At 37.5% G+C, this 13316-nt stretch overlaps 2 protein-coding genes across 2 annotated transcripts; one reads left to right on the plus strand and one right to left on the minus strand.

Moving 5' to 3' along the window:
• Positions 1-1010: 1010 nt before the first annotated feature.
• On the plus strand, positions 1011-3836 carry LOC122079374 (60S acidic ribosomal protein P2A-like). Its single transcript, XM_042645786.1, has 4 exons — positions 1011-1034; positions 1521-1629; positions 2786-3012; positions 3520-3836. Exons 1-4 carry the CDS (start codon positions 1011-1013, stop codon positions 3544-3546), a joined length of 387 nt encoding a protein of 128 aa, XP_042501720.1. The 3' UTR covers positions 3547-3836.
• Positions 3837-5677: 1841 nt separating this feature from the next.
• Positions 5678-12244, minus strand: LOC122082078 (monodehydroascorbate reductase 3, cytosolic-like). Its single transcript, XM_042649574.1, has 10 exons — positions 12079-12244; positions 11538-11609; positions 10162-10213; positions 9062-9142; positions 8799-8917; positions 8411-8630; positions 8110-8228; positions 7897-8022; positions 6472-6612; positions 5678-6246 (listed from the first exon to the last, which is right to left on the minus strand). The coding sequence occupies exons 1-10, from the start codon at positions 12127-12129 to the stop codon at positions 5923-5925; spliced, it is 1305 nt and encodes a 434-aa protein (XP_042505508.1). The 5' UTR covers positions 12130-12244; the 3' UTR covers positions 5678-5922.
• Between the last annotated feature and the right edge of the window lie 1072 nt (positions 12245-13316).

Here is a 13316-nt window from a genome sequence, read left to right on the forward strand (position 1 = left end):
TTTTTTTTTTTCATCCAAAACGTGGTTAAAAGAACAAGATCGCCAGATTGATAGTCACGTTTTTCGAAACCGTTCGTTTTTTTTTTTTTTTTTTTTTTTTTTTTTTTGGTGGTAAGTGCTTTTTTGTAATTTTATCATACATGCTAAGAAAAATTTAGAACTAGCAATGGCCATAAGGCTCATAACTTGAGCCCGTTATGGCATTTGGTCCATCGCAGTCATAGTTTAAAAATGGAACTGTTTTCATAACCGAATTAAAACCGATGTACAAAATCGAATTAAAACTACACATCATAACTAAATTGAAATCGAATCCAAATCGAACCGAATTGAATTGGTTTGAGTATCTAAATATGGAACCAAGTAGGCTCTCGATTTGGTTATGGTCCACCATATCATCATTTGAAACCAAACCGAAATCAAACCGAATAACTGAAACCAAACCGATTGACACCCTTAGAATAAACTCATGTACAACAACCTAGACAAAGAGGAGTTGGGGCATCTTTTAGGTGGTGGTGGAAATATAGACTCGTGGTTGGGAACTTGGGAAGTGAGGCAATGTACATACTTTTTTTTTTCTTAAAAACACTAAATAACAAATATGATCCAAAACAAATATATGAAATTTGACAAGTGGTTATTTGTCCACAAGCATTTCTATTTATCTCTCTCCTTTACCCAGTAAAGGGTAGGGGTGTCTTTTCTCATGTGGATGAGAGAAAATAAACACATGGAGCACTGGCATTTGACACATATCTTCAACATATTTATTCTTCCCCTTCAAACTATTAAAAATACGATGATTTGATATTTTATTTTATGAAAAGAAAACACTAACAATAATAAATTAAAAGATAAGAGTAAAGTCATCAACATTCATTTACACATCATACCTCCACCTCTTATCCTTATTTCATGAACAAAGAAGCGAGCAAGCCCCATTATAGAATTATAGAATTATTACAAATTGTTAAAGAGCAATCTAATGCACTGAGACTCCCGCCAATATGGGGTATGGGTCTATAGGAGGGGTAAGTGTATTTAAAGCTTCATTAGAAAATGGGAGAAGAATAAGTATGCCACCGATATCAAATATGTTAGCGGATAGCACCAATAGGAAAACATGATGGAATATCATTCAGGAAGAATATGAGGGTCATTTCAAAAAAATGGAAGAGAGAGATAGACACAATGGTTGCCAGCATACTTGATATCGGCGGCATACCCAACATTTTTCCTTATAAAATATAGGATACGAGTCACAATTCGAAGAGCGAACGGTATCAGTAGAAATGGGTAAATTGGTGTTTTATAAATTTCGGCAGATTAAAACCGATACGCATCAGACTATTACCGGTACCGTTACAGGTTCCGATACCATCGACAAAAACCCTATGTAAGAGAGAGAGAGAGCGAAGGATCTGCATCAGAGGCATATAGCTTCCCTTCATAAACCTGACTGCAGCTTTCCCATTCTCCGCCAGGTTACAAGTCGAGCTTTGATCTGATCTCTTCAGATTTCAGAATTTTGTGCAGAAACGAAGCTTATCGCCGCGTACTTGATCTCTGTTATTTGCGGTAATACCAGCCCATCTGCCGACGATTTAAAGAACATCTTCGGTTCAGGTTTCAATTGGTTTTTAATTCTTCTTATTTTCTGGCTGTTCTGTTCATGTTTTGGGGTATTTGCAGTGTAAATTATGATTATTGCCACTAATTTATACTGTCAATAAACTAGCATTCATGGAAATTTTAGTTGTCTTAGCATGCAAACGGCACAAGTAATTATTATTGTTTTTAATTTTTCTTTTATATACTTGTTTACATGGTGTTTGTGGTTTCATGAGTGTTGGTAGTCTACTTTTGATTTAGCATTTTCTATCTTCTGTTATCTGATATCTCTTTGCCAAGTGTTTAAGTTTACAGTTTGATCACTGATGGAAGTGTGTGGCCATCATACCCCAGGCGAGGGATTGTCCCATCTGCATCAGTTTGTGAAACTTTTTTTTTTTTGGGAGGGGTTGGGTATGTGCCTTTGCATTAGTTTTCTTTTTTGTTGACAGTTCCCAGTTGTTCCTCACATCCCCAAATTCAATAAAATGGGAAGGCGAGTTAAAGATGAAGATGGATACTATTGGGTCCATCAAAATACTTAAAAAAGTGTATATCTAAATTAATGAGTGCATGATATTGACAGTTTTTTTATTGCCCCTTGGTCCTTACTTAGAATTGTTCATGGCTAGAGACAAAATTGTCACTTGGATGTCTTGTAATACAATCAAGTGTTAGTGTGAGATTCACTGTTAGCACATACATTTAAGGTTGAATTCGTCTACGAAATGGTGCACCACTTCAATGCTCTTAATTGAATAATATTTGTGTGTGCAGTTTACCTCTACATGCTGAATTGTGACTCACCTGCAAGTATTTTATAGCTTTAATCTTAGGAAAGTGGTAACACTGATTTGAATGAATGAAAAAAAATAAAAATTCATTGATTCAAACACCGATTAAATTTCCTTCTGGTTCCCCTCAATTTCATTATAGGGGTCGTGGAAGCAGTTTGTGGACCTCTTTCGGTTACTGAATGCTAAATCTGTTCTCATGTTTACAAATTACAATGATTTAGCATTTGAATTTTTTGAATCTTGATATTGTTTTCCAACAAGAATCTAAACTGCTTTCTGACATTGGTCATGGAAATTGAATATTGCATTATATTTTCACTGAACAAAATATATTGAGGGTCATTTTACAATGGAAACTATTATTGGATTTGCAGTTGGGGTTGATGCTGAAGATGATAGGATCGAGCTACTGCTATCAGAAGTGAAGGGTAAAGACATTACAGAGCTGATTGCATCTGGAAGGGAGAAGCTGGCATCTGTGCCTTTGGGGGGGTGTGGTGGTGCAGCCATTGCAGTGGCTGCAAGTGCTGGTGGTGCAGCACCTGCAGTGGATGAACCAAAGAAAGAAGAGAAGGTGGAAGAGAAAGAGGAGGCAGATGATGTAAATCTTCTTTATCCCTGTTTTATTTTGTATATTATTATATATATTTGTTTTGTTTTAAAAAGTTCCATGCAAAAGATGTCTTATATGAAATTTTTTTTGGGGGGTATTTTATGTTAAAATACTCTAGAAATCCTATTTTACCGGAAAATTTTCGTTCTCCACCTTCTTACAAGAAGACAAATGTAGCTTATATGAAATACATTCTTAACCTGAATCATAAGCAACCATTACTACCTAGGGCTACTGTAACTTCACAGTTCTGGTTGTTGATTCATTGACTTGCTAGACTGAATGTCACCTTGATATATTTCCTTATTCCCTTGTGTTTTTTTAAATATAATTTCACATCCCTTCATTAGATTTTAAACCTGTATTACTAAATATTTATCTGCTTTCACCTGTTACTTCTTCATGTTGGTATATTAATCAAGGTTATCGGTTTTGTAGTCAGCTTTCCATGATGTTCTTAATTTTCATTTTTCTTTTTGGGTTTAATTTTTGCAGGACATGGGCCTTAGTCTTTTCGAGTGAGGGATTCAGATGCTGCTCTGTGTAGGGAGCCTTTGCTTCCCATGTTCAAGCTCTCATCCTAAATTTTTGATCTGTTGGTGAACATACGTTCTGTTTTTGTTAGAAGTAAAATGATTTTTTTCTTCTTTCCCTATTGGGTAGAAAGAGATGTGAGGTAGAGGAAAACGTTGCATGATATATTAACTAATGTTGATTGTACCTTTTGACTTATACACAAGATATTGTTTTGGTGTTTCCTTTGCCAATGACATAATTCTCACCATAGAGCTGGGACTTATTTCTGTCTGGTAGAACCTTGTCCTCCGACCAATGCCTGCTTTTTTTTGCAAGAACGTCTGTCTGTCTTTGCAGATGCAACCGTCCCCTACCCAGTGCCCCACTCATGCTTAAATTCCAGATGGATTCAGCAATGGCTGAATATGACCAAAGGCTAAAGAAAATGATGGATCTGGCTTATGAACTCCACTCTCCTTTATTTTATAGTGAGTGCATCAATGAAGAGTTGTTTGAATGAGGCTGGAGTTTCTGATGGGACTCATGTCAAATGTTTCTTAACTGAAGATTGGTGAGCAGGCTTTGGAGAATTTCTTTTACTTTGTGAGTGGCACTCGGCATTGCAATTAGTTAACTAAGTCTGGCAATCTCTGTGGTCCAAACTTTTATGATAAATGGTTGTTTCCTTCTGATCCTGAAACAACACCATCCATCTTCAGTGGTGCAAACTCCAGCCAATCCATCTATTTCATTTATAAAATAAAAGCCAAACTTGTGAATCGGATAGGTTTATGTGATGGACCATTCTCTCTGTGACCCGAATAGCATTAGTGGAAATGACAAATTCAAGACATCTACAAGCTCATGAGTGGCCATTTTTTATTTAAGAAAACCATAATCTTGAATAAATATTGTTTTACCAGGTTAATATGCGACTCATTTTAGCCAAAATGTACTTTGGGTCTCTCTCTCTTTCTACCAAAAAAGAGGAATGCCCTCTCTGTAAATTGCATTCTGCATACAACGGGGCCTTTCAAGATTACGTACTCCATTGTACTATTGTGGAAATGGTGTGGATGACATGGATCCGGATCCTCCCCCAACAACTTTTCCTTCAACTATACACATGCACGTACAACCCCAAACATGCATATATCTTATTGAAGGGAGAGTCATTGGAGAGGATCCCAATCTAGAAGATATTCAGATTGAAGATAGAAAAATCACCTGTCTCTCTTCAAGAATTGCTCATAAGCCAGATAGCTTTGGTTGATGCATTTTTGAAACTACCAGGCTTTCTCATTTGATCCTTTCTTTTCCATTTAAAAAACCAACCAACCAACCAACCAATTGCCTCGGAGGAATTTTGTGGGAGACGTTGGCCAACCTGTGGACTATGTAGCATCTTCTTCACTTCTACATTCCTTAGAACTCCTCTAATCTCTAGTATCGTCTTCTCAGGCCAAAAGAGTCACTATATTTTCATTATCAGAACAGAAAAATCACTATGCCAAATCTTCTCCTCCCTGGATTTGGATCCCTTTGTAAGTAACCATGTCATATACTGTTGGAATTGCATGTTTTTCCTTTCCAGTACTCAAAACCAACTCCTGTGATTCATAACATCGTGGAGTTTCTCTATGAAACCCTGGGAGTAATAAATCCCATAGTTGGCAATGTGTCGCCCTATTTTAAATATATTAGGCACCTACTGTAGGTGAAAATTTCAACTCCGACCATCCAAGCAACCACTAGGGGGTTCCTCATTGAAGTTCAACAGACGTAAATGTAGGGCTGAGGCATTAAGGAAGTATGGGCATACTCTGAAGATTTATAAAGCCTTGTAGCATAGTCCCCCTCTTCTTAGATGTTCATAGTACTCTCCCCTCTTTCCTTTTGGCTCAGCCCCAACAATGAAGTGATTGTTTTTTTCGCCTACCTAACTTAAGAGGACTATGGTTAACAAACTATTTCTAAATAGCCGTAAATTGGGCAACTCTGTTCTTACTTCATTACTGTAGTTTATTTTCTTTCTCTATCTGAAAAAAAAAACCCTCCGACTATCCAAATGCGGCAAAGTAAGACTTGGAATGTCAGATTACTGGGATAAAAGGGAAGAGGAACGATACTGGGAGTATAGAACAAGTAATAACAATCAGTGTATAATGCTGAAGTAGGGATAGCTGAAAAAACAAGTGATTCAGAGCCTACTCGTTGGTGTCCCCGCACAAATATATTCCGCATTCTGAACACTACATGAACTTAAAAAAACCAAACATATCTATTAACTGCTACAACCAAACCATATACGTATACCAAGTATAAGCCTGGGTGATATGACAGTAAGTAATTCCATTTATTCCCTTTGTAGAAAGTGGACTCTCAAATCTTAGATGCAAACGTTAGACCTTCCTTGGCTAGTTCATCCAGATTTTGAACTGAAGGTTGGAGCCTTGCAACTTTGGCAATGGCCTTGTTTTCATCTGCTGTTCCACCCTCCAAGAAAGCACCAACAACCTTGCCGTCCTTAATCCAATATGATCCAAACTTTGGCTTGGGCGAAGCCGGATCACTGTCTCCAAATATCACAGAATCTCCTACATTGTCTCCATAGAACTGCCATGACAGATCAAAGGAACGGGAGTAGAAGTATGGAAGGTAGTCATACACATCAATTGACTTCCCTTCCTTGCTTGCCTTAATAGCCTGTATGTGAAATGAAAAATAGTTTGTTCAGGATCCAATATGTATTGAATAAAACACAAGATGATAACGAGAATGAAGCATTGCTCATATAGATGAATTACTGTTAGGGATTACAAGCACTGGTCACTGCCAATGGAATACTTAACTCAGCCGTGCTTGCTCAAATTCAAAAGATATCAATCAGGTGGAATCATATAAGGGACATAGCAGCATAGAAGAACATACCTTGACAGCCTGCTCTGCTGACTTTCTGGCATGATCAACGTGCTCTACTCTCCTGATATCATTGTACAACTTCATAGGGAAGGTAGCCACATCACCAATGGCATACACGTTTGGAACACTGGTTTTGAAGAATCCATCAGTCTGCAGTCAAACAGCCAATCTCATAAACAGGAAATTTTTGCAAACACTCAACGAATATAGAACCAACCTCCCATCTACCCATCCACTGTCCTAATCAATTAACTCCCCCCCCCCCTACCCCCACCAAAAAAATAAGGGTAAGGAATAGGAAAAAAAGGAGAATTAAGCAAGATTTTCATTCCAAACAACAATCCATGCAAGAAGGAATAATGAATGCAACAGTGGTTTACAGCATGGCAGACGAGAGATTTGTTCGAAAATTGATGGCAAGAACTAAAAAGGTATGCACATAATTGGGCTGAGCTGGCAACATTTGTGTAAGACATGGAAAGTTCAGTACATATCACACATGGAATTCTCTATTGAGGATGTTCCTATTATGTTTTCCTAAGATCGAGGTTTACAATGAACTGTTATGGGAAAATAGACTTGGTTCAATATTGAAGCATTACATGTAGAGTACAGATTGTTCTAAATACATGAAAATTAACGAACAAATGTCCTGTGTTATAAAATGTTGCTTGCTTATGACATAGTTTTGATTGATCAGAGCAAAGCAGAGGCAAACAGTTGAAATATAGGCCAGATAAACAAATATATCCAGCACAATTTAGATAAGAAGAAAAGGTAGAAAGAAGAGGTAGTTAAGGATGGCAACAAACACACCACAAGGAGTCGGTTATTCTATAGTCAATATTCACTAATCAATTAAGGAGAGTCAGAAGTTGCACATGGATTAGAGTGGGGGTGGGTAAAGACAAAGAGGTGCTTTGGGAGATCTGTTTGAATGATGCATACATGAAGGGTGCAGACGTTTTAAGAAGATTCAGGAAAATTCAAGGGTCACGTCATTTGTTTGAGGAAAGTGTACTAAGAAGTAGGCATAGGATGGGCAGACTTCAGCCAGACATGAATTATCAAGACCTACCCTATAAGATGGATAGCCTGGATCCGCCATATTGGGGCAGAAATATTTTTCGGCAGTTAGTAACACTTTCCTATGTTAAATAAATCAAGGGGAAGTGTTTCCAGTGGGTAAGCGCGGTTCCTGTGTGTGCACGAGGGTCAATGGGAGTGGACAAGGAAGCATCCACAAAGATAGTCATTTCACCCCCCCGAGTCTGGTCACAGGGGCCACACTGCCCCACAGAAATAAATTTCCCCTAAATCAAATAGTAAGATCTGAACAAATTCATGTCTGAGACCACATGGAAGAAATCCCCTAAAACATAATTAGAAATATAAGGCAGTGCAGGTTTAAAAGGAACTGGGAACCTCACAAACCTTAATTCCACCTTTGTCTTCCTCAACCTGTCCTTTGAACAATGTGATGAGGGGTCTTCCCCCAACACCAACAACAACAATGTCAGCATCCAGTACGCTCCCATCCTTCAATTTGACAGCCTTCACCTGAAAAAAGAGGAAATTTGACCATGAGAGACACTGTTGGATTCATGTGGATTACATATATCTTCACATGTTTGACTAAGAACTTACCTCCCCATTTGCATTTGTATCAAACCCAACTGCAACCGTTCCCTTAATAATTTTGACACCTTTCTTGGCATAATAACCCTCATAGAAAGCGGCTATTGCAGCAGTGAAGAGCCGAGGCACTGTAAGAACATATTAAATGAAATAAGCTCCCAATTCTAAGAGCCCTTTCATGAATTCCAAAAAAGCATGCAGAAGTACTTCGCTTTCAGATTCAGATAATTTTTTGATTTTCACACTAGTCTCAATCTAAATAAAAAAATACTATAAGTCCACAAGAGAAGTTAAAATGGCTGTCACTTACTACACCATGGTTCAGGATACACCATAGTAACATCAAAATTGTTAATCTTCATTACAGCACTAAGCTCTAGACCAATGTATCCCCCTCCGACAATCACAGCCTTTCCATTCTTCTTCGACTTAATTGCTTCTATAAGCTTGTCAGCATCATCAATTTCTCTAACATAGAAGATGTTCTTGGCATCAGCTCCTTGAGTACCAAAGTCAGACAACCTAATGACCTACATAAGAGAAAGCAAGAAACAAATTGCATGGGGGGAGAGGGAAATAAATTAAACAGAAAAATCAAGCCTGGTTGCTAGTGAGAACTATTTGTTTTCATAATACATATAGCTTGAAAAACCAAAAGATGAAATACAATCACTAGTTATCAGATAATTGGTACATACTGTAGAGCCAGTCGCAATTATCAAAACATCATACTTATACATAGCTCCAGCTGCACTAGTAAGAGTCTTGCTAGCTATATCCGCTTTCACTATTTCAGTGCTAAGGATCAACTCTATGCCTGTTGTAAGCGGTAATAACAAATAAGCATAAATCATGAAACTGTACTACCAAAAATCTTTCGAATATTCATGCAAATAATCATATATCATCCCAGAGATAACATATAACATTTGAAAAAGTATGGCAGGAAAGCAAGCATCACCTTTCTCAGCGTACCACTCAGGAAGTAGTCTCTCACCCCCACTCCCGACACAGACATGAAAACCTGGGAGTCTTGCAGCTCCTGTCATTGATCTCATTGTAAGGTAAAAAAAAATTGGAGAATTGGATATGAAATTCAAGGAAAAAATGTAGCAAAAATTAGTTAAAGATCCCTAAAATAGAAGACGTATGATGTATCAACACAAAGGTGTTCATATATCTTGTCTCAAAAATCTTTAGTGCATACTATCGAAAAGAAGAGCTTTTAAATGTTGGGGAGGGGGAAAACAAACCATATAGGGTCCATCTGGTTGCAGTAAAGGGAAAGGGAAGGAAGTGAACAGTTTTGAAATCATGAATGTGAAACCCACCTAAAACTCTTACCATATTTAATAATTATATTTTTCATATGCACTGTTTATATTACTTTGATAAAATAAAGTAAAATTTACTAACCATATTTATAATTTTTTGGAGTTAGTTAATAGTTACACAATCATGTGGGGTAATTGATGACAAAAGTTCTCACTTTAGTATTGATTTGATTTCTCTACCCTTCCCTTTGTTTCACTAGCAACAAGATGGAGCCATAATAACTTTCGACGAATACACCACACTGATAAGGCAAAATTTCTTTTACATGACCCACCTTGCCATGGGAAAAGGTGCTGTGGCAAATCCAACTGTTGGATAGATAGTGTATGGTCTAGATTTTCCACTCATCAAATTCCATACCAAAATTCAGTCATACAACCCCTTTCTATTTTTAGCTCTCCATTTATTTTCAACCATTTTTCAAGAGTTTCATATTCAACCTTTCCGCAAAGAATTTCAAAGCTTTATTTAGTCTCTTGGCCAACTCCATCATGTCTAAAACTTGATATGTAAGTAGGATACATGGGTCTATCTACCTCCCAACAAAATTTGGGCCCCTCTTGATATGCCATGTGGCATATATTAGGGTATCTAGAAAGGCCTCCCCAGGTGAACCATGCACGAAACCCTATCCCAATGACTACAATGATGCCAATTTCACAGAAAGTAAACCGTGACGAATTACTAATGTTGGTTAAGTCCAATACTGTAAGTTGCATGGCTTACCCTCAGGAAAAAGATATGCCTTACTAAGTGCTGGACGTTCATAAGGAGCCACCTAAAAAAAAGAAAAAATATGTCATGGTGGAAACAGAAGAAATTTATTTCCCTCATAGTGTTCAGTGCATTCAAATTTGAATTTAAGACTACAACCACTGCAGTTGTACATACAAAGGTTCTATAGGAGGTAGGAAGTAGCAACTAGCATCATAATATTATATGTTCAGAATTGGAAATTGTTATTATTATTATTATTAGTGCATTAGAAAGGTAGTTGCAGGCAATATGTTGGGAATAAACTACATAAGAATTACTCAGAAACTTCTAATACAAGAATTCTTGTCTATTAGTCCCCATGCTGCCTTTTTTTTATTCTTTCCAGAAATGAAGCCATATTCAAACTGATAGAACATGTATCCAAAAGGAAAAGATAGGTAAAACAGCCAAGGAACAAAACTGCAGACATCCATTAGGTAAACCTTTTGTTCGGCGTAGGTTTTCAGAGAAGACAAAGGGCCAAACCACTTAAACTTATTTTCCAATTTCCATATATTAAATACATATTCCTTTTCCTCTTCCACTATTTTTGAATGTTTCCTCAAGTGTTTGAAAACAGAATTTGCTACCCAACAAACCCTCAGGCTGTAGCTGTTGCCATTTCTCTTTTAGCAACAATGTCCCCTCATCATATTCTACTCCCTAATTAACTAGCCATCATTGGATTTCTATAATCAGATACTTGTTAGAATATTTCTATGTGGGCTTATATTAATTGGGTTTTTGTGCTTTAATAAAATCAGGCTAATTATTTGGTCTAATTAAGTGAGACACACGGACTTTAATTAGTTTAATATGGGCTGGCCAGTGTGGACTTTAGTTAACCATTGGACTTGTGATGAGTGGGTCCATTGGAAAACTTCATAAATAGAGAGCTAGGTCCCTCCTCCAACCCTAATCTTATTTACAACGTGCATTCTGGAGAGAGAGGGAAAAAGAGAAAGAAACAGAGTTTCTTGTGGCTTCCTCCCTTATGAGTTTAAGTTCCTCATCTAGCCAGTGATCATAGGAGAATAGAGGAGAAGTACCTTGCTACGTGGATCATAAAGTTTTCCGCTGCGCTTTGCTTTACAATGAATCCCAAACAAGATACGCTTTTATTGATTAGAGTTTCTGTCCCATTGTTCTTGGTGTTCTTAATCTACCTATGGTGATGTATGGGTCTAAGGTTTATATCTCGTCAGAGATTTTAATCCTACAATACTTTCATCAAGGAATAATCAGAATCAGAATGATACACAAATATGCTACAACCAACAATTAATTCAAAGATTTGGTAAGGTATTTTGGCGAGGAGGAGAAGGGGGGGGGGTGTTAAAACATACCGCTTCTTTGGAAATAACTGCCAGCTCTCCTGGCTTGACGCCTTGTTTAGCAAAATCTCTGGCAGCATATCCCTGCAAAAGAAATGACAAAACGAGTCACAAATTTTAAGGAAAAAAACAAAAAAGGAATGCTTCGACACTGGAAACCATTACTTCGTTATGCGGACAGGTAGTGTTCCTACGTCCTAACAACGCATCACTCACTGCTCTATTGCCTATAAGCTAACTTCAATATCGATGGATCGCAAGATCCATTTGACAGGAGAGAAAGAGTATCCAAACAGGTTGTAGACGAGAGCTCTCAAACCAAAGAAAGCAAATGAAAATCATATGCTAATTAGACCAACAAATTAATAGGTCTGAAGAAAAGCAAATGAAAATCATCAAAACTATAACAAATAACACCAAAACATGAAACTAGAAGCGCATTTTTTAAAAACTCGCAACGAAATGGAAATTCTAAAGAGGAATGATTAACAAAAAACAAATTACTCGAAGTAGAAAGCGAATCAGTAAGCGGAGAATGAAGATCGGCACTTACAGCTGCAACACCACCGCCGACGATCACGTACTTGTAATGCTTCTCCGCCATGGATCGATCAAAGGAAGATCGGTGGGGACGAAAAGTGCTTCTGTTGTGATGAGTAGTTGCTCCTGCTCTTGTTCGGTTGTGGTTGGCTAATTGTCACTCTGTTTTCGCGAAGAGAGCAAACGCTTGATCCATATTTATAGAGAGAGGGCCAGAGAAGCCAGCCTTATGATAGTTTGACCGTTGATTTTTTGGGAAGATCGAGATTTTGATAACAAAAGAAAAATTACACGTGGCGATACGATGACCGTTCATATCGATGACTGTGCATTTGCGACGACACCATCGTGATCCAATGAACGGCTAGAATATCTCTCTAATCTGGTCCGAATCGAGTTCTTGTTGAATTCAAGTGTGAACACGGTGGAAAGCACTTGATTCCTTTCCCCTGTAGCCGTCAAATGGATGGTTCTGGATTTTCAGTGACCTTCCAAAAATGACCCTCTTTAAAATTTAATTTCCCTGAAAATAGATAGAGACAGGGAGGGTGAGAGTTAAGGCTTGCCCTTTATTAAGCGTAATGTGTGCTTTGTCTGAGAAATATAATAGTCTAGGAACCGTAACGTAGGGTTTGTTCGAGGGTGTATCCGTAAAAGGATGCTGACGTCAACGATTACGGGATAAGGGAATGTTCCCCTGTGAAAAATCTTACGGTGAGACAATTACTCGATTGTGATTTGGACGATTGGACTGTAACCAATTATACTAATCAAACTGGTGGATTGGCGGGATCCACAACCGATATACGGAGATCCCAAGGACAAGTAAAGATGGTTTAAAATTCAAATCTTTTGACGGTAAGGCTCTTTGGTATCGTTCTAAAAAAAGCGTTTTTTAAGTTTTTTTGTTCTATTATAATGAAAAAATTGAATCTTCTGTTTGGTGCACTTATGGTCTGTTCTTATTTTTTTGGAACAAAAAGTGAAAAAAAAAACTGAAAAAATGAGATTGAACGGAACTCCATTTTCCATCTTCCCAGTTTCGTTCCATTTTACAAAAAAAAAAAAAAGTTCCCGCACCGGAACAGATATTTAAAAAGGGTTAATCCGTGTGTCACTTTGGCGGTTACAACATAAGTTGTAACCTCTCTTTTATGTCCATCAATAGATAATCATTATTCTTGTTACTTTAAGGATTAAACTGTCATTTCACTTTTAGTGAATTAAATGAACAATTATTAAAATTTGTAA

Source organism: Macadamia integrifolia, chromosome 1 (assembly GCF_013358625.1).
Source record: "Macadamia integrifolia cultivar HAES 741 chromosome 1, SCU_Mint_v3, whole genome shotgun sequence".
Lineage (NCBI taxonomy): Eukaryota > Viridiplantae > Streptophyta > Magnoliopsida > Proteales > Proteaceae > Macadamia > Macadamia integrifolia.